The following is a 22,523-nucleotide window of genomic DNA, read 5'->3' as shown; positions in this document are numbered from 1 at the left end:
ATGGACTGGGAGGCCTGGCGTGCTGCGGTTCATGGTGCCGCAGAGTCAGACACGACTGAGCAACTGAACTGAACTGAACTGAATCTTTTAGCTTCGGGAAGGGGAACGGTGACGGCAGAGAAGGAGGCCTCCCAGGACTGGCAGGCAGAGCCCATAAGCCCACACACATGGGGAAGGCAGGAATGGAACAATCCAAGAGGGGTAGGCAGTCATGGACCCAGCCGCCCAGGGAAGGCTACCCAGGAGCAGGCTCTTGGGACCAGCAGGGACCGTGAGTCCCTGTCACCCTTTGAGGACATGGCTCAGGGTTTTCCCAGCAGCTCAACCCCAGAGGGGTCGTGGTCAGGGACCCCAGCAGCTGGGACTTCTGACTCAGTTGACTCTGTTGCTGGCTTAGTGGCTGGCACCCCCATCTCTCACCGCCCCCACCCCTACTGCCCACAGCTCCCATTCACTCAAGTTATGACAAAGTTAGATTTCCCACATCGAGTTGCTCTATAAACGCTGTTTGCAGTAAGTTCTTCAGTACGAAAGTAACTGGTAAATTGATTTTCACCAGCTTGGGTGCAGTTGGCGACACCCTAATGTGGGTATTGAGACCAGTGTGATGCCTAGATCAGCAACCTCACCTTGAACTGGGAGCTCGTCAGATATGCAGACGCCTGGGGCCCGCCCCAGCCTTCCAGACTCAGAATCTGCATTTTAACAAGACCCTCTGTGATTCCTGAGTCCTCAGAGTTCAGAGAAACCCTTTTTTAAGGTATTTCTCTTAGTCTCCACCAGGCTAAACTGAGTTTCAGCTTTCCAGTTAATATCTGCTGGGCTCAGACAGTAAAGAAGCTACCCGCAACTCAGGAGACCTGGATTCAGTCCCTGGGTTGGGAAAATACCCTGGTGAAGGGAATGGCAACCCACTCCAGTCTTCTTGCCTGGAGAATCCCATGAACAGAGGAGCCTGGCAGGCTACAGTCCATGGGGTCACAAAGAGTCAGACGTGACTGAGCGACTAACACTTTCATCTTACACTTCCACCCTTGAATAAAGCACCTCATTTCCTAGACCCTTAGTCCTCATCTGTAAAATGGGGATGCTAATGCTATTTAAGGTGTTAAATTGAATACTAAACTAGAGTTTGTCTTATAAATTACAAATCACAATCAAAACATTCAATTTTATTCTTGGGCTGCACCCTGACCCAACAATTGGGTTGTAAAGCTTTGAGAACAGGAAGAATTTCTGCTCTCCTTTTTTATCTTCTTTGAACCCTAAGGACAGCATTCTGCTTCAGAACCTCAGATCCCTATCCCCGCCCCCAAAATTTTTAATTCCAGTTCCTGACACCCATCACTTTGACCTACTCCTCTGAGGTTCATCTCTCCAGAAAATTGTATTATCTCTCTGGCCACGAAGCCCTTTGTTACCATGGTGATGCATAGATAATTATAACTGATGGGGCTTTCCTGGCCAGCCTTCCCACCAGACAACACAGAAAACATCCTACCCTTCTGTGTGTTACTCTCCCACAGGTGTGCAACAAGACCCTACAAGTTTCTCAAACTTAAATATTCCTTCCACGATCACTATAGACCAACACACACAGACAAGATCAATGTGGAAGGAAAACTATTTGGGGAGGAACTTGGTGGTCTGGGTTCTAGCACAAAGTCTGATACTGATCAGTCATTTGTCTCAAGGCAGTGGACTCCTCAGGACCCAGTCCCCGCCTATTGCACAGAGATGAGACAGGCCCCTTCTGTAACAGTCCGAGTTGATTTTAAGTGTCACTTAGCTGAGATTATTTAACAAAGCTTTCCAGCATTAAACATTAACACAGCTCTTTTTATAATGCACAGTTCGTTATCATGCTAATAAATGATTAATTAGAATTCTCTGTCTGGACCAATAATTTGGCAGGGCTTTTATGATTCATAATTTGTGCTGTGTTGTAAGGTTACCTCTCGAAACTGACATTCTAGCATTTATTGTTTTTTATTGCCTCTCTGAGGAGGCTTTGGAAGGAGACACCAGGTGACACATGTTTGAAAAGGGTTTAAAAGTTGGATGCAGCTGGAGTGGACGGTATTTATCCAGTAGGAGCAGTGGGCTGGAACTGCTGTGGACCTCAGTGAGCGTTTGAGCAGAACAGCCAGCAATGGATAACTCAATGGTCTGTTTGGCCAATGCAACAGTCTGCAATGGCACGTCCTGTCTGGTACCAGAAAGCAACTTCAACGCCGTTCTAGGTGCTGTCCTGAGCGCCGTCCTGACCACCCTGTTGGCTCTGGTGATGTTCTCCATGGGGTGCAACGTGGAACTCAAGAAATTCCTCGGGCACATAAAGCGGCCATGGGGCATCTGCATTGGCTTCCTCTGCCAGTTCGGGATCATGCCCCTCACGGGATTCATCCTCTCCGTGGCGTTTGACGTCATCCCCATCCAAGCTGTAGTGGTCCTCATCATGGGATGCTGTCCGGGAGGGACTGCCTCCAACATCTTGGCCTATTGGGTGGATGGCGACATGGACCTGAGGTAAGATTTGTAAACCTCCCAGTATCACATTAATGGCATTGAATTAACCTTCTCAGTAGCCTGTGGCGTCGTGAATGCCCGTCTGCTCTGCCATGGATATGGGGTCCAGCTGAGACAAGAGACAAAATGCCTTTAACTCGCCTTCCTGCCCGGCTGCTGAGCTGTGTGAATTTATGGGTTCTATTCTGTGTTCATGTTTTTGAATCTAACTCAGTTAATTGCTGTTTCTCTTTGGGAAAAGAGTCCAAGTTTTTCCAAAAAAGAAATTCTTTCCGACCCAGAAGCTACACCTGAAAAACTTTTCCTTGGTATCAGGAAAAACAAAAACAAAAACTTTCTTTGTGGTGTTGAGTCCTGAATGCAATCATGAAGTCAAACTGTCCAGTAAACATCAGACCCTAGGATGAGACCATGACCAAACACAGCCAGTGTTTTTGGACCAGCTTTCTCTTGGTATAAACTCTAAAATAACATTTTTTTAATGTACATTTGCTTCACTTCTACTGGTATTAAATTAAAAAAAAAAGACTATAGCAGTTTTTTAAAAAATTAGGCTTAACTTCCTATAAAACAAACAGAGGATGGTTTCTCTGCTTCCCACAGAGTAATCTTAATTGCAATGTTTGTCCATTTCATCCTACGCTAATCTGAACTAGCATTGAGGGGGAAAAAAACTAATTGGAATAAGGTGAAGCATTAATGGGAGGGGACCAAGAATTTTAAGGCTACAAGTTGAGTAGACAAATACATTTTTCCTTCCCTCACCATTCCTCATTTCCCGTGAAAGGTGTGCATTTCTGCAAACCAGCTGGGTATCAGGGTAATGTGTGCTTATTAAACCCTGAGCAGTAGGCAACAGGCTCTGTTCACCCCCTCAGCAGCAACACTCAGAGAGACACTCACGGTGGAGAAATGTAATCACTGCAAACTGTCAAACTGGATTCCGGATTGACCCAGCACCAAGTGGGCACGTGGGAGCCTGCCACCTCAAGCTCTGCTGGTGCCCATTTCTCCAGAAGCTTTAGAAAAATCCCACCAACCGTATATCTTCACGTTACATCTCTCTCACATAAGGAAGTACCATCTCTTCCCTGTAACAGATTTTTTTTTTTTTTTCCTAATGAAAGTCCTGTGAAGAGCAAAATGGCAAGTGCTATTCAGGTTTAGTTAATCTGTGAACCGCCATATAGCAATAAGGCCTCCTTACATTTCAGCTTAGTGTGACCCGGATGGAGGCACAGGGGTGGGAATCTACAAGCAAGTCGAGGGGGGTGAAGTGAGTTGAAGGCAGGACTTTGCCACCAAACAGCTTTTATGTAATATTACGTAATGCAATTTTTCAACAAAATGAAAGAGCCTGTATCTCCACGTAAGGCTACACGTGTGATCGTCTGTAAGACAGAAAAGTGTGTTTGGTGCTGAGTTGATCAGCTTTGGGGGTAGATTCCTTTCTGGGGGCTGAGACAGTAAAACCTTACCTAAAGGTTCTCACTCACACTTAAAGGAAATTCTATTTCTCTGGAAACAGGAGATGGTTATGTAATCTTGCTTCCCTTGCATAACAATTCCTGTAAGAAATAAAAATATTAAGAAAGAAGAGAGCCAGAAGTAGAGTTTGAAATTGCAGGGGAAAACCCCCCAGCTGAATCAGGGTAGATGAATCCTTCAGCAAGTCAGAAGAAGTCCTCTTATAGGACTGCGGTATTGAAAATTAATCTTCATCCTGGAAAGTGTGCACTCCACTGATCCCCTTGTCTTACGAACAACACCAGTACCCGCCCAGGGCAGTCATCATACCTCTAGCAATTTCACCTCTCTGGAGCTCAAACAAGACCCAGTGAAAGACGTGGCACAACCAAAGTAAATCCTGCTTGATCTCATGAACGTTCTTCACACAGGACCTACTTGCTTGCCCAATTCTCAAGATTTGCTGTGCTTTTACCCAGCACAGAAACAGGAAGTTGGGGGTGGGGGGGCAAGCTATTAGAGGGGCAGGATTGTGTCTCATGGCAGTAAGCTTCCGCCAAATCCTGACCTCAATTTAAAGATTCAAATGCCTCCAAAGAGAAGAAGACAACTCACAAAACATAGCAGCTCTTCTTTTTTGTGACCCCATGGACTGCAGCCCCGAGGCTCCTCTGTCCATGGCATTCTCCAAGCAAGAATACTGGAGTGGGTATCCCCTTCTCCAGAGGATCCCAACCCAGGGATCAAACCCAGGTCTCCTGCATTGAAGGCAGATTCTTTACTGTCTGAGCCACCAGGAAAGCCCTCAGTTCTTTTAGGGACAGTCAGCTCTATGAACCCATCACCCAGAAGACACCACTGCATTTTAGTGGAAGAAGTAATACTGTATCAGGAATAATAATCCTTGAAAAGAGGTTAATTTATACCACGATGAAGGCAATGAATTGCATTATGCCTTGCATCTGTTAGAGGAAAAACTGTTGAAATATTTTTCTTTAGAAAATATATTTTAGAAAAGTATACTTCTAAATATATTTTCTAACTTCAGAAAAATAGATTTTCTTTAGAGCAAATTAAGAAAGTGACATCTCAGCTATTGGGAAACAATTTGCCAACATTTTTTATTCTTTCCTCGTGAGCAGTGGATAACTAAAGGCTCATGATCATGTGTGTGGATACAGTTCTATCTAACCTTTGTATTTCCAGTTCTGTCCTCTGGGGACTTAAATTCTAGCAATGGCAGCTGAGATGTGATTGATTATACCAACAGGTACCTGCGCTAGTTGACCAGATACCACGGAACAGGAGCAAATCAATGTCATTTGGCTTTCACTTCCCTGGGTGTGGTTTCAGGGGGAAATCAAATTCTCTCTCCCTCACCCCATCATCTCTTCCAAAACCTGGGAAAGTGAAAGTGAAATCACTCGGTCGTGTCCAACTCTTTGCAATACCATGGACTGCAGCCTACCACGCGTCTCTGTCCATGGGATTTTCCAGGCAAGAATACTGGAGTGGGTTGCCCTTTCCTTCTCCAGGGGATCTTCCCGACCCGGGGATCGAACCCGGGTCTCCCACATTGCAGGCAGAAGCTTTACTGTCTGAGACGCCAGGGAAGTCATTGATTTGCAGTCTCTGGTGACTACACACACACACACACACACACACACACACACACACACATTACAAAACAGAGACCTTGCTAATAGAATCCTTGCCCACTGACGTAGTAGTTCAGCTCCTTCACTCCAGTCTAGAAAGTTGTCGTGGGGATCTGCTCAGGAAACAGGTGTTTTCACCTGTTCTAGCCCTGTCACGGGTGCATTAGGCACAGAATGTCTCGGGGAGAAACAGAGGTGTTTTCAGGTGAATTAGCCAGAGGCCTAGGCTCATGGTTCTGGGGGTGAACACAGGGAGCCCAACCCCCTGTGTCTGCTCTATACGCAAAGTCGCCCTGTTTTTGAATCTCCCTTTCTTTAACACTGGCTTGGGCACACTGCGCAGGCTTCCCTGGTGGCTCAGGCCTTAAAGAATCCACCTGCAAAGCAGGAAACTGCCTGAAGTGCAGCAGATGGAATTTCAGTCCCTGGGTGGCGAAGATCCCCTGGAGAAGGAGTGGCCACCCACTCGTATTCCTGCCTGGAGAATCCCATGGACAGAGGAGACTGGCGGACTACAGTCCATGGGGTCCCAAGAGCCAGGCAAGACTTAGCAAGTAAACCACTGCCATACCACCCAAGGACTTATACTTCCCGTTTTCTTTTTTCTCACTTCTTTGGGGAATTGCTGCCTGTGCACCCGTTCTCCTGTTCCCCCCTAATTCCTTTATTGCTATGCACAGTCAACACTCCCTTCCATCATTTTCTAGGAAAGTAGGAAATTTTCTAGAAAAGTAGGGAAAGTTTCTAGATTTTCCTACCACCTCCTTTATTCTTTATCCAGGTGCCATTATATTTTTTTATCTTCCAGCTTTGTGTTCACTGTTATTTTAGTTGTTCTAGACTGACCCTCGGGCTTATCACAAATTCAAAGCAGTTCCTCCCATTTCAACCACATGTATGTCCAGCTCTCATTTAAGAATTAATTCAACACTATATGAATTTCACTCTATTTTTCACCTCAAAAGAACCAAGCCTTGCCTCTCTCTGCAGCATTTCTTTTTATTTACTGGTAAACACTTAGTAGACACTGTTAGGAGCCACTCACAGTATAAGCTCAGTTTAGTTCAGTTCAGTCGCTCAGTCATGTCTGACTCATTGTGACCCCATGGACTGCAGCACACCAGGCCTCCCTGTCCATCACCAACACCCGGAGTTTACTCAAACTCATGTCCACTGAGTCGGTGATGCCATCCAACCAGTGTATTTTAATCCTCAAACTAATCCTCTGATAGGTTAGTATTAATGCTATTACTTTCTGCATTTGATAAATGATGAAATTAAGGCTCCAAACCTTGACAGAGGTAATAGTCAGTGTATGTGAGAGTCCAAATCAGAATCCAGATCTATCCATTTATCCCTGTCCAGACTCCGAGCCTCCGTTCCATGCTGATTCTATGTCATCGCTTCCACTGTCCAGCCTCACCTATATTCACTTCTTTTGCTGTTTCAAATTTGGTGTTTCATTTCTAATATGATTACAGTCTTTTGCAATTTTTATCACTGACTTCACCAAGTTCCTCAACATTCACTGAATTCTCACTTATTGCTTTCTTTCAATTCCAAAAGCAAAACAAGAAGGAAAAAACATTTTCCCTGGTAGTGAACAGGGCTAAGACAGGAATTTAAACCAAGTTTCTTTTTTCTCTTATCTTATGTTTTCTCTTATTCCAAGGTAAACACAAACACACGGTATAGTATTTCCAATGCTGACCTCTTTGCTGTTTATTGTTGTTGCTCTTGTTCAGTCACTCAGTCGAGTCTGACTCTTTGCAACCCCATGGACTGCAAAACGCCAGGCTTCCCTGTCCTTCACCACCCCCCGGAGCTTACTCAAACTCATGTCCATTGAGTTGGTGATACCATCCAACCACCTCGTCCTCTGTCGTCCGCTTCTCCTCCTTGCTCTTTGCAGAACGTCTGATTTTTTATATAAAATGACCTTTTCCTTTTGTTAATTTATCCTCCTACGTTGCTCCTTAAAATCACTTATCTGAGTTGGTTTTCATCTCATTTCGAGTAGTTCAACCCTTCCATTCTCGTGCCCTCTGCAGTGATTTACCACTCCCGGTGGCCACTAAATCTAAACCGTCCCCTTCTCCAGCTCCTGCCTTGGCCCTCCTCCTGGCCTCTGTGAAACTGCTCTTGCCAAACTCAAAACCAGGATACAACTTCACAAATTGTCTTGGCAATGAGTCAGAATTGAAGCTCTTACAAAGAAATTTGAAAGAAAAATAAGGAGAGAAACAGACTTCCTCTCAAAAGGTGTTCTCTTGGTTGAAAACAAAAAGGACTCACCTTTCTCTTCGCTGTGATCTGGGTAGTGAACACTGTCCCCTTCTCCACCCCGCTCTTGTCATCTCCACTCTGGACACCATATTGGATGTGCTGGAATTAAAGTAATTTGATTATGGGGATAACTTTAAATCCATCCCAATTTATTTTTTAAAATAAAAGATAAAAAAGAGAATGACAAAGGAGGGGGGGGGGGGGGAATTGTCTCTGAACTCCAGGATTTTACTTACAAGTAGGGTCAAGCACTGTTTATGACAAATTACCTTCTTATTCTGGCATAGACCTCTGCCTTTAGCATCCTCTCGTGTATCCAAGTTAAGGTAACCTGTCACCATAATAGACTGAACCTCTTGGAAATACTTTACGTATATCCTCAGCATTGTTTACTGTTACACTATTTTAGCTCTATTCAGACAAATTTTTTTTTCTAAATCCTTTAAACGTATTTTAAATGAGTTCATTCTGTTTTTTTTTTTTTTTTTAAAGATTATCAGGCAAGTTAAGCCCCCTGATAAACATTGCCCTATTCTTTATTTTGCAAAAACTGGGGTTTTTTAAGGGGGCAGGGGGAGGGGGGAGCTGGTGGTATAAGTAATTTAATATTTTCCTTGAAGTCCATGTATAATCCCTTTAAGAAATTACTACTCTGATAGTCTCAGTGCTACAACTATCAGAGGGCTTTTCAGAAAAATGTCTCTGTACTGAAAGACAGCACACACACACACACATACACACATTCCCAGGGGCCAGACAGGGTTAGGGCTAACTGGCTTTTATGAGTTCCTTGAATCATTCTAAGCGCTGGACACACTGGGTCCCTCAGCCTGTGAGGTGGTAACGATTATGATCTTCATTTCACAGAGAAGGAAACTGGCCAAGAGAAGTCACGTAAGCTAAGAATCACGTAGCTGGCCAGCTGGGCAGGGTCGGGCCCAGCCGTCTAAGGGCCCCATTTCCTGGGAAGAGTCTATGCACCCACCACCACCACCACCACGCCCCGAGTACCTTGCAGAGACTGGACGACCCCCCTAACCCGAAAGCCCTCCATCCACGCAGTGGTGCTGAAAAAGCATCATTCCATACCCTCCACCTCCAGAGCCGATGTCCTCCTACTCAGCCAGGTCCACTCATTCACACGCAGATGCTCTTGGGAGGAGACTCCCAGACCTTGGTTCTCTTTGAAGTTTTTTATATATAATTTTACTTATTTATTCTGTATTTTTGGCTGCCCGGGTCTCTGCAGCCTTGTGCAGGCTTTTCTCTAGTTGCGGCGAGCAGGGTTTACTCTTGGTTACAGTGGTCGGGCTTCTTGTTGCGGGGGCCTCTCTCTTTGCAGAACTCAGGCTGTAGGTGCTTGGGCCTCAGTCGCTGTGCTCCACGGGCTCAGTAGCTGTGGCTCCTGGGCTTAGTTGCCCCGTGGCATACGGGGTCTTCCCGGACCAGGGAATGAACACATTTCCCCCGTGCTGGCAGATGAATTCTTATTCACTGCACCACCAGGGAAGTCCCAGACCCTGGTTCTGCTGAACTCCATTTGCTAAATCTCTTAGCAGAAGTAGAAATGAGGTCCACCCTGCCTGCTCTCCTGGTCTCTTTGGTTTTTGAAGTCAGTTTCCTCTCCTTTTCTCAAGCTGTGGGGGGGGGGGGGGGGGGCGGAATGGGTCGAGGAATAATTTGACTGCTTTAAGGAAAGACACTGAGACTTCATCCCTCGAATGTGGGAGGGATATTCCCTCGAATGTGGGAGGACATTCGTTCTCCTTCAGGGGCTGTGGAGACCCATCTTGTCTCAAGCTGCACAGACACGCCAAAGCCCATGAAGTCTTGGCAGGTGTAAATATGTTTGCTATTCTCTGATTGGAGGTTCTCAGGGCGGCATGCCCAAGCACCTTGTACCTCGTTTAACAATGAGTTTAAGTTGTCACAAAATATCTTCTCTGATGCTTGAGAAGCAATGGAAAGTGAAAGTGTCAGTTGCTCTCCTGTCTGACTCTTTGTGAACCCCATGGACCGGAGCCCGCCAGGTTCGTCTGTCCATGGGATTCTCCAGGCAAGAATACTGGAGTGGGTTGCCATTTCCTTCTCCAGGGGATCTTCCCGACCCAGGAATTGAACCTGAGTCTCCCGCATTGCAGGCAGATCCTTTAATGTCTGAACCACCAACGGAGGCCCGAGAAGCAATGGGGAGGGAGACAGAATAGAAAGGGACTCAATACAGATCTCACCATCTCATTCCTGGTGTGGCCTGCACAGGACATGTATATTTCCATCCATCAGACCGGATGGTACGGTTTGGAGAGAGTCTTTGGCAGGACTTTCTGAGCATGGGTTGAGAAAGGAAACCACCTCTCCCCTGGAAAGCCCAGGTGACCATGTCAACTGGCCCATTTCCTTCCAGCGTCAGCATGACCACCTGCTCCACGCTGCTCGCCCTGGGGATGATGCCACTGTGCCTGTTAATCTACACCAAAATGTGGGTCGACGCGGGGATGATCGTGATTCCCTATGATAACATAGGTAAGTCACTTGGCAGGCCAGACCCTGAGCCTGGCCAGGCTCCCCTCTGCTTGCCCCTGGCTAGCTTCAGGCCAGGCTCAGCCTCAGCTAGACCTCACCTCTCACACCTTCTATAGTCTGTGCATGCTTGCTCTTTGGAAGAAAAGTTAGGACAAACCTAGGAACTGTATTAAAAAGCAGAGGCATCACTTTGCCAAAAAAGTTCCATATAGTCAAAGATACGGTTTTTCCAGTAATCATGTATGGATGTGAGAGTTGGACCCATAAAGAAAGCTGAGCGCTGAAGAATTGATGCTTTTGAACTGTGGTGTTGGAGAAGATTATTGAGAGTCCCTGGGACTGCAAGGAGATCCAATCAGTCCATCCTAAAGGAGATCAGTCCTGAATATTCACTGGAAGGACTGATGCTGAAGGTGAAGCTCCAGTACTCTGGCCACCTGATGTGAAGAACTGACTCATTTGAAAAGACCCTGATGCTGGGAAAGATTGAAGACAGGGGGGAAAGGGGGTGACAGAGGATGAGATGGTTGGATGGTGTCACTGACTCAGCGGACATGAGTTTGAGCAAACTCCTTGAGATACTGAAGGACAGGGAAGCCTGGTTGCTGCAATCCGTGGGGTCTGCAAAGAACCAGACATGACTTAGTGACTGAACAACAGCAAAGGACGTTAGGACAAGTCTCGCCTGCGTTTGAATGAGGGTTAGCAGAATCTGAATTCCAAACCTTGAGCCCATGGGAGAATCAGTTTTTTCCTCCACTGAAATCACCAGGGAGAGGGGCTGATGGGAGGGACCCCTGGGCACAGCCGTCTGGACCTAAGGAGACTGGAGCCTGGTGCTCAGGAGGCTCTGTCCTTCCCATAACCCAGAGCACAACTAATCCAGGGGGAATGAGTTTGCTCCCAAATACTCAAATTAAAGAAATCCGGAAAAACATTCCACTAATGATTTCGAAAGAGGGCACCCAGGAAGCAACAGCCATGAGAAGCCTTCAGGTGAAACACACTGTTTATAACTGTCCCCTGGGGACCATGTCTTAATTCAGAAGATGAACTACCGACCCAGCTTGTATATCCCGTCCCAGGAGTCCAGTGTGTGAGCTGTAACTCTGTGTCCACCCGTCTCAGCTCCCAGATGGTCACCTCGACACCCAAAGGGCTTTTTTCTATTTCTAGGGGAACAAATAATGGTGGGAGATTAGGTCCCTGGTGGAACGTGGGGTGAAGGGCAGGACAGGATAGTTCCTAGTCTACAAAAAGCAGGTATCGGCCAGAACCAGGACCATCGCAGCTGAGATGTGGGTGAGTTAGTACATCAGGACTCATCGCTGGTATGCTAAGAGTCTCTTCTCTGCTGCCCTTGGAGACACGCGTCTCCCTAGTGGGCTGCCACAAAGAGGTGTGGAGGTCCCATGGAAGGGCTCACGTGAGCAAAGATTGAATGGTGCCTCAGAAAGATTCTTGGTTGTAAAAAGGATTCCTGTTGGCATGGGAAGCTGTCCTGGGTGGCTTCCATGTCTAAGAAAGATTGGTTCTGTGATTTAAAAAAAAAAAAAATGATTCAGGTCTACACAACTGAATCAGAACAAACTTTGGCACACCCCCTGGGGACAATCTGTATTGTAGTATCTTAAGATGGTCTCTACTTTCTCTCTATTCCTACCACGGCCGTTAGACAACCCCTTCCCCATCCCTCCCCAAAAAACGGTTCTTTTTGGCACACATGTTCAGTATGGGATTTCCCCTCCAGTGGTCCTTCTACTAACCCCAGGGAACTCCTTCCTGCCAGGTGTCATCCAAGCAGGCCTTAGCTGACCCTGCACAACCACCTGCCTGAGCCTCACGCTGCTCAGCCCCCAGTCTGCTGCCTGGGAAGGTTGCAATTTGTTTGAGTGGTATACACTTCTCACAGAACCTGTCTGCTGAATGAGAATTTTTAATTCTAAATCACTTGTTGTTGAAGAAAAAAGTGAAGTCTTAAAGTATCCTCCTCTTAATATTCATTCCCTTCTGGGAAATGTCCCATGGCAATATTGGGAAATTCTAACTACAGTGTGAATGATTGATAGCAAGGAAAAGAAAGTGAGAAAGATTCATTAGTACCCCAAAGGAGAAAGACGTCATCATGCAAAACATGAAGGGCAAAAAAGAAAAGAAAATTGAAGAGAAACAGAGAGGAAAAGATTTTAAAAATCTTCAATGAGAGCCTGCCAAACAAAGATATTAACTCTGCTTATTCACCATTTTGTCCGGGCCTGTTTTCCAACCTAATTTTCTTGCTATCCTTTAATGTGTAAAACACACAACCTGATTAATGAGCAAGATGTTATCACGACTTTTTCAACGAGGCAGTTTAGGCTCAGGGCATATGTTTAATTTGTCCAAGATGACGGGGAAGCTGGGAGTAGCCCTCCCGTCTGCTCTCACCCTGCTCCGTGGGCAGGGCCATTGTGCCCAGCTCCCATACGGTGCTTCTGACGTTCTGATAACTCAGCAAACACGCCCTGAGTCCCTTCAGAGGATGAGAGCTAGGTAGAGACCAAGGCCACTTGCGCAGCCGGTAACGCCGCAAACACTGCAGCAAGCTGCTGTTTCTCCTCCTCCCTCAAAGCATTTGAAGAAGTCTAGGACCAGGAACCATGCATCCACTTCACCATCAGATTCTCACATCAGCACCGTGAGACAGAATGCCACCCATTCCACAGATGGGGAAACCAAGGCTCAGGGCCATAAAGGACTCACAGTTCTCACAGCTTGTAAATAAGGTCCCGCTCTGGGTCTGTCTGGCTCCAGGTTCCACCACGTGACTCTGTTCCCCATTCTCTTTCCTTCTCTTTTTTTCTTTCTCCCTTCTTCCCTCCGGTACCTGCCATGTAAACTTGATTAAAGACCCAGTTACAGTTCAAATGGCACGACTGTAAGCAGATGCTTTCACATCGAAATAGACGGGTATTTGCCACAGAGAGCTCAGGCACACGGAGGATAAGGTGCACAAGATCCATCCTGCTGGGGAGTAAAGGATGGCAACAACCCACCTTTCCAGGCGGGAGTCCTACACTCTGAACGAGACGAAGGGCAAAGTGTGTCTTTTCCAGCCAACTCTGAGTCAACTTTCAAACTTTATGCGGTCCCGTACGGATCAAGAGAGGAAATGCAATTCTGCCATCAACTTGAGCAGCTGGTCCTGCTTGCGTGTGTATCCTGTAGCCTCAGGCTGCCCCCAGAAGACAAAGACTCAGCAAGGAGGGGCCGAACATGGAGCTGGGCTGCCTTTGCACAGAACCAGCATGTGACAAATATATCACCGAAGCCCAATCACACTCACATTCCAATCGCAGTATCGGTCCCCAGATGGAAGACGCTACAGGACGGTTGACGTGCATCAGCATGGTTTTCCTTTAAGGCGGACAAACATCCCGTTAGGGAACAGTCTGGAGACCCAGAGGAAGACTGTTCCTCCCAAGAGTGGGATGCAAGGGCCTCCAAAGGGGATTTTTCTAGGAGCTCTTACCAGTATGTCCATCAGTGACCCTTTTTCATTTCCTTTATTCCACCATATTCTCCTTCTTCTTTCATTCCTATTTTTCTTTTTTCTTTTCCTGCTCTTGGTACGCTTAGCTATTACTTAATCCCATCGTGTAATTTCTAGGAAAAAGTCATTGCAGACCCTTATACTGCCAGGAGGGCCAGAAGGCTGCAAAGACATTATGTTTTTATCACTATTATATTCGTTTTAAATTGACATTTACAGCCCTGGAATCTAGAATCCATTTCCCAGTCCTAGTTCAATCTACTCCCGTACCAAGCAACACCCACTCTCAGAATTGCATTATTCGACTCCACTTTCTCCTGGTGCTTTAAAAGGATGTCTGAAAAAGAAACAGCCTGTGAGAAGTTACAAGTTGTATGGTGGTATATTACATAAAAGCAGCCATTGGACAAATGTTAAGTAATAAGTGTTAAGTAATAAGGAGAAACAAACCACATGTCACAAGAACAGCAGTAAATTTAACATGGAGAAATTGAAGTATGACTCTTTTATCTGGCTGGGTGAGCACGTTCCTGCAAAGAAGTATAATTACTTGAGAGGTCGCCAAATATATTATCTCATGGAAAATTTAAAGCATGCTTTTTCAACCTATTGTCTCACCTCTCTGCTGCAGGTTTGAATCATCCTAGTCAATCTTAACTCAAAGTCATTAGCCACAGAATGCCTGCAGAACCCTGAACTTTTTTCTTTTATTTCTGCTACTGTGAAGTAACAGACAGATGTTAACTATCATCCTTGTACACCTCAAGAACACACACACACACACACACACACACACACACACACTTTGAAAAGTCATTTTTCATAGGATATAAAACTCCAAAGCCAAATAAGCCGACAACTTGAAACTGTCGATGCTGACAAGCTGAAACTAAAAGATATCAATTGATAGTATAAGGAAGTCCAAAAAAAATAAATCTAGGATTTAAGAAAAGGATTTATATCATCAATACAATCGATTTTTCCACCAGAAATATTGAATTATTTACTGGAGTAGGTGAAGAAGTAGAGTTTGGGGGAGGTTGTTTGTTTTTCAGTCATTTAGTGTATTCAAGAAAGGAGTCTGATCTATACCCTAACCCTTTTGGAGGCCGCTTATTCTTGTTTGCATCTTGCCTGTGCTGGGCACTGTCAGTCACACTGCTCTCCGTCACCTCCAGGTATATCTCTGGTGGCTCTTGTTGTTCCCGTCTCCGTGGGAATGTATGTTAACCACAAGTGGCCCCGTAAAGCCAAGATCATCCTTAAGGTAAGCGTCCCATGTCACTCGTGGCACAGGCATCACACTCAGTGCCCCAACGTGTGCGCTGCAATGACACGTCTCTCCATCAGCTGAACTGGTGTTCTCACTGGATCAGAAAGCCCCTTCTAAGGGGCCTTTGTTAGTAGACATGCGGCCCACTCCTCTGGAATGCCCTTCCCTGTCCACATAGCAAGTTTCTATCCACCCTTTGGGATTCCCAGTTCACCCGTTCAAATGTCACCTCTTGGCTTTTTTCTACTCTGTACACCCACAGCACTTTATTTTACTTCTGCTATGTGGGTTTGTTGGAGAAGGCGATGACACCCCACTCCAGCACTCTTGCCTGGAAAATCCCACGGATGCAGGAGCCTGGTGGGCTGCAGTCCATGGGGTCGCCAAGAGTCGGACACGACTAAGCATCTTCCCTTTCACTTTTCACTTTCATGCATTGGAGAAGGAAATGGCAACCCACTCCAGTGTTCTTGCCTGGAGAATCCCAGGGACGGGGGAGCCTGGTGGGCTGCTATCTATGGGGTCACACAGAATCGGACACGACTTAAGTGACTTAGCAACAGCAGCAGCAGCAGCAGCAGCATGTTGGTTTGTATTATAAAATATATCTAGACAGCTGTCTTAGAAAATAGGTCATGTCTTTCCCTCCCCTGTATCTGTATGGCCAATCCAGTGCCTGGCAATTGATAGGTTTTATGTTTATATACATATATATGTGTGTGTGTATGTGGGTAAGTGTATACATATAGATATAAAAATATATTAAATATATAATGTGTGTATATTACACACATATATAGATAGAAAATTTTATATATATATATATATATATATATATATATATATATATATACAAATGATGATATATATAATGAGTAACCATTCATTCCCTCTTACCAACTATATTCTAACCAGATGAGATGGACATAGATGATACAGATATATAGACATGGGCCGTATGTATGGCTGAATCCCTTCTCTGTTCGCCTGAAACTATCACAACACTGTTAATCGGCCATACCCCAATACAAAATAAAAAGTTCAAAAGGAAAAAAAAAAGATGTATATATATGGACAGATTCCACTTCCCAGTGGGTAAAATAAGCCATTTAGTGTTCTTTTTTTCCTCTCACAAATATATATATATTTATATATAGATTATATATATATATATAATCTCCATTTTTTTCTTTTTCTAATGTGAAAAGGAGAAAGCAATAACACTGGTTTGGCTCGCCCATGCCTTTTTAACTTTCATAGAGTTTCATCTCCATTTTCTCATTACCAAGACAATCACAAAAGGTGACTAGGGCAGGATTTCATCTTCAATCCTAGATGAAAAAGCTGTGACTCGGAGAGGTTTCATGACTGACCTAAGAAAGGCGGGCAGAGGGAGGTGAATTTGGAAGCCAGGTCTTCTGATTCTTCCTAGAGTGGATTCTCCCCGCCGTGACAAGGATGATTGCAAGTAGAACATCTTCATCGGGCTAACTGAGATTAACAGCAGGTCCTATAAATCTTCCTATAACTGGAAGCGTGGAGCAAGCACCAGCATTTCCCTGGGTCTACCACGACCATCGAGCAAGAGACACCCAGAGGGGTCACTGTTCTCATTTTCCCAGAAGGACAGAGAGCCTTAGGCTTCTTCTCCCAAAAGAGTACTTGAGTTTGCTTTGACTCACAATTGTTGCTACTGTTGTGTCTTTCTTCCAGATTGGATCCATCACAGGCGCCGTGCTCATAGTGCTCATAGCCGTGGTTGGAGGTGTGCTCTACCAGAGCGCCTGGATCATAGAGCCCAAACTCTGGATCATAGGAACCATATTTCCCATAGCCGGCTACTCCTTAGGGTTTGTTCTGGCCAGAATCGCCGGTCAGTCCTGGCACAGGTAAGGTGTTTTTAGTAAATCAGACTAGGAATTTTCTTCTGTAATAGCCGCTGTATTCTTCTGCTCCGTGTGGGTGTGTGCACACGCGCTCAGCCGTGTCCACCTCTTTGCAACCTCAGGGACTGTAGCCCGCCAGGCTCCTCTCTCCCTGAAATTTCTCAGGCAAGAATACTGGAGTGGGTTGCCTTTTCCTACTCCAAGAGATCTTCCTGATCCAGGGATCAAACCTGCATCTCCTGCATCAGCAGGCAGATTCTTTACCACTGAGCCAGCCCCCTGGGAAGCCCAGCTCATTTGCTAGGGCTGCTCAAACAAAGCACCAAAACCTGAGAGGCTGCAACAGCAGAAATTTGTCTCCCAGCTCTAGAGGATAGATGTCCAGAATCTGGGCGCCAGCAGGATTGGTCCTTTATGAGGAATGAAGGGGAGTCTGTTCAGGTCCCTCCCCTTGGCTGATGGATGCGTCTTCCTGCTTCTCCTCACATTGCCTTCTTTCTAAGGATGTCTCTATGTTCATATTCCCCCTTTTTATAAGGACACTGGTCGTATTGAACTAGGGTACATCCAGATCATGTCTTCACTATTAATAATTGTATCTTTAGTGACCTTATCTCCAAATAGTGTCAAAATCTGAGGTCCTGAGGGTTAGGACCTTAGCATATATATCTAGGAAAATACAATTCAACCTAGAACAGGTGCAAATACAAGGTAAATTCAAAATTTCTCACCTATCATAACATTCACCCTATTTCTGAATACATCACTCTGAGTAGATGCATTCATTCCTAAATTATGCACATTCCCCAGAAAGACAACACTGACTGCCTCTTGTTGTTCAAATCCTCCTGGACCCCTCTCCATACAGTGCCTGTTGAGCTCTTCTGCAGTCACATACTCTTATTCTCCAAACAAAATGACTTCAGCAGAAGCATCCACATCGGCCTTGTGACCTACAAGGCTCCTCTAGATGAACTCATGGCCTACACAGGTTTTAGCACATGTGGGCCTGCTACAAGGAAGGATATTTCATCTCCAACCAGCACATCGGAATGTAGTTTTATTTTATAATTTTTATTTATATAAAATTTATTCAGTATTATGTTAAATAAGTATATATTACTTATAAATGAATATTATCCAATATATTAAATATAACATAAGTAAATTATACATATGTGCACTATAGAAATTGATGACAAGATGTTGTCTACTGCTCAGAGAGTAAAATAAGCTAACTGGTGTTCCTTGTTCCTCTGGACCAGAAATATTATAAACCTCAATTTTTTTAATATTATAAACCTCAAATTTTTTTAAAGAGGAGAAAACAGTAACAGCAGCTTTTGTTTACACAAGACTTTTTAACGTTTATTTTTTAATTTGATTTTATTTTTATTTGGAGGATAATTACTTTACAATTAGTGATGGTTTGTGCCATCCATCACCATGAATCAGCCACAGGCTGATGTCCCCTCCCTCTTATACACCCCCTACCTCCCTCCCTATCTCACTCCTCTAGGTTGTCATAGAGGTTTCATAGAGGCTTATATCCATTTTCTCATTATTACAGCAATCATTAGGGTGACTAGAGTAAGATTTCATCATGTATATGTAGAGAAAAGATAAAATATCTATATTATCTAATTATATATTAATAAGTTACATGTTTGTTTAATATAAATAAAACTATATGAATAAATGCATTAAAACAGATATATTTATACATACATATATATGTACTTGTTCTCATATTTGCTTTTTTTTCTGGAGTAATTTTTTTTTTTAGAATAATTTAGTGTTGTGTTAGCTTCCAGTGTACAGCGAAGTGATTGTTATACATATGTGCATATTATTTTTCAAATTCTTTTCCATTATAGATTGTTAGAAGATATCGAGGGTTTCCCAGGTGGCTCTGTGGATATGAATCCACCTGCAGTGCAGGAGATGCAGGAGACATAGGTTCAATCCCTGGGTCTGGGAGATCCCCTGGATGAGGGAAAGGCAACCCACTCCAGTATTCTTGCCTGGAAAATCCCATGGACAGACGAGCCTGATGGGCTACAGGCTATGGGGTCGCAGAGTCAGACACGACTGAAGTGGCTGAGCAGACATGAATGTACAAGATATTGACTATAGTTCCCCGCGTAGCGGGTCCCCTTGTTGATTATTTCGTTTATATCTAGTGGCGTGTATCTGCTAATCCCAAACTCCTGGTTTACCCCTCCCCGCCCTCCGCCATCCCCTTTGGTAACCGTAAGTTTTCTACGCTCGTATCTGCTTCTAATGCTACACAATAACAAAGCAACAACACCCAGAACAAACCGGTGAAAACTCTGGTTCTCTGGACCTCTCCTTCAGGTGCCGAACCATCGCTTTGGAAACAGGGATGCAGAACACACAGCTGTGCTCCACCATCGTGCAGCTCTCCTTCAGCCCCGAGGAGCTCAACCTCATATTCACCTTCCCCCTCATCTACAGCATCTTCCAGATCGTCGCGGCAGCACTGTTCCTGGCAGGTGAGGAGCACTCACACTCACGCTCCACGGTGATGCGCTTCTCTGAGGAATCCTGCAGTTGCCAGGATGGCAGTTTTTAATTCCCTGTTCCTGGCAGTGAGATAAGTGGGTGGTAAACATCGCCCATATTATTATGACTTGATATTAAGGATATCAAGATGATGTACTGAGAAAAGTGATTCCCTGGAGTAGGAAATGGCAACCCATTCCAGTGTTCTGGCCTGACAGATTTCATGGACTGGAGGGTTACAGTCCACGGGGTCCCAAAGTCAGATACAGTGAGTGACTGAGCATGCACACACACACTCACACACACACATATAGCTTATTTATCAGAAAATTGGTGTAACAACAGACATTTATGAGGCTAAGTTATATTGGAAGACATATACGTGTGCACATATTATTTTTATATGTATATATGTATTTATATATATTTTTAGTAGCCATGCAGTTGAAACAGTTGAAGCACACTCATTCTCTATTTCAAGTACGAGGAATAGCAAGTCTGATTTTCTTTTTTTTATTCTAACGTAGCATATAGCTTTGATAAATCCATTAGCCCCTGCCACTTGCCAGCCTTCACCCGCCTGAAACTTTTCTCAACATTTTCTAATGACTGGTGATATTTGACCTTTGTTTTCAAACTCTGGTTTTGTTTATTTTTAATAAAGAAACTTCATCTTTAAGCTTCATGGCACTTTAACAGGGACAGCATAGTGAAGGCGGATGAAAAATTAACATGACCCTTAAGTGATCCAATGACCAGAGGTACAGTTTTGCTTTCTCACTTAGCTCCAATAGGTAGTCAACTGGCCCATGGGAGCTAATCGTTCTCCGCGCTGCAGTCTTAAATGTCATTCTCGAAGCACAGTTTTCCTTCCTAGAATAGGACCCTCTGGATCCATTAGAAACGTTCCACTGAGTTATCACCAATCCAGGACAGAGGGCTCCGTGGCCTAATTACCTTGTTTTCTCTTTGCTGGCGATGCACCCAATTTGGTGCACTGTGGGATTTTTCCAAATAACTACTAGCAGCATCTACCAGACAAACCAGAGAAAGTAGACTGGTGATAGGACAGTCACATAGATTTACTAGTTAGATAACTAATTCAACAGGGATTAAGAGATAAACTGAAGGAACTATGGAAAAGTGGGTAATAGCATTGGTCTTATATTTTGCCACAGTTTTAGCAGCAAGAATATAAACAAGGAGGCGCTTCTCCTAAGGACATGCAGTGCTGAGAAACATATTTTGGTGAAAAGATTATAAGTCTAAATGTTTTTTGGACCAATGAAAGGAAAGAGGGACAGGAAGAGGGAAGGAAAAAAGGAAGGAGGAAATAGTTTGGTTAAATAAAATCAGTGCTAAGGTGAGGATTCCTGGCTCAAAACAGTTCATAATAAAAGTAGAATATTTTAATTAACCACAAGTTCAATTCAATAGAGTCAATAGCTCAGTGGCTTCGAAACTTATAGATTAGAAATGTGGGGACCAACCATGGAGATATTGATTTTAACATATTAAGACCTTGGAAGCAGGCTGTTGTCTTTCTCAGCTGGGTGTCATCACAAGAGTTGGCGTTTACTGATCTCTTGGTCATCTCCCAAGGTTGTACTACACACTTGAGCATTTTATCTCACAATTACCCTATGAGATAGATAGCACTATTATATCAATTTTAAGTGTGAGGTACTGGAATCTGAGGGTGCCAATAAATAATACCATCTCTTCCCCTATTGACTTTAGAACCAAATGAGAAGTAGAAGGGAAAAAAATCAGATACTTAGAAAACAAAATAGCACGTTTATTGTATTCAATCGATAAAGCTTAATTAGAAAATACAGCTGGCAACAATGACCAGATTGGGCTTGTTAATACCACCCCTTTTCATTGCTTCCCACGGGTGCATTTAGCACACAGATACATCAACCACAGGCTAGTCTGTCCAGGTGCGAGCTGATCTCAAAAATATGCTGACAAATGGCTGCAATGAGAAACAAGCAGCTTCATGGAAGAGAGGAAGGCTGATCACCCATCAGCCAAGGCCCCACTATCATGGGAAGAAGTGAGTGAAGGCTGGGAGAGACAGTTATTCCAGCTCAACTCCTCCAACACAGACCAGCAGACAAGGTCTTGACAATGTACCTTAGCTTATCTGTTGAGGACCTGTGGAGATGGTAGGCACAGAAGACGTGCTTGCTGTGGTTGTTACTGGTTAGTACCAGCAACCTAACTGATGCCTGCCAAAATCAGGTGAGCACACAGCCCCTAGTTGTGTGCTAGGGCCTTCTGAAGTGCAATCGCCCCTCTTAACATGAGTGATCCATGGAACTCAGAGTGGGGGGCGTGCTCACTAGTTGCCTCCCGCCCACAGAAAATGCCAACAGTTTTTAGAGTCACCAATTATAACGCCTGTCCAACGTAAGTTGGCAGCTGATTACTATGAAATTTGCTTCATCTGCTGTGTATTTTCTTCTAGTGTACGTGGTATACAAGAAATATTTTAGGAAAAACAGTGTGGAATTTCCGGAGAGCAGAGAAAACGAACCAGTACCTCAGTCATCGCTCCAATAGGTCAATAAAGGATTTCAACCAGACGAAAAGCAAACACCAGTGGACCAAAAAGCACCCTAAAGAGTATGCTTCAGCTCTAACAATACTTAATTATTTGTTTGGATAGGATATTTGGCAGAAAAAAAGTTACAGTGAAAATTTAAATTCGAATTGAATTCACGTATTGTTTTTTGTACGAAGCGACTGGTGATCAAAATATGTAATGTAACAAATATTTGTACACATGTATGTGATTATATATATATATATATATACACACACATATGTATACACTG

General features: G+C 44.4%; 1 protein-coding gene across 1 annotated transcript; it reads left to right on the top strand.

The window, feature by feature from the left end:
• Positions 1–2,152: 2,152 nt before the first annotated feature.
• On the top strand, positions 2,153–22,248 carry SLC10A2 (solute carrier family 10 member 2). The gene is made up of 6 exons (XM_052650312.1): positions 2,153–2,529; positions 10,345–10,463; positions 15,174–15,262; positions 16,982–17,157; positions 19,513–19,670; positions 22,154–22,248. Exons 1-6 carry the CDS (start codon positions 2,153–2,155, stop codon positions 22,246–22,248), a joined length of 1,014 nt encoding a protein of 337 aa, XP_052506272.1.
• Positions 22,249–22,523: the final 275 nt, after the last annotated feature.

The sequence above is a fragment of the Budorcas taxicolor genome, chromosome 12, assembly GCF_023091745.1.
Source record: "Budorcas taxicolor isolate Tak-1 chromosome 12, Takin1.1, whole genome shotgun sequence".
Lineage (NCBI taxonomy): Eukaryota > Metazoa > Chordata > Mammalia > Artiodactyla > Bovidae > Budorcas > Budorcas taxicolor.
Note: the sequence above shows the minus strand (reverse complement) of the source record. Positions and strands in the feature narration are given on the sequence as shown.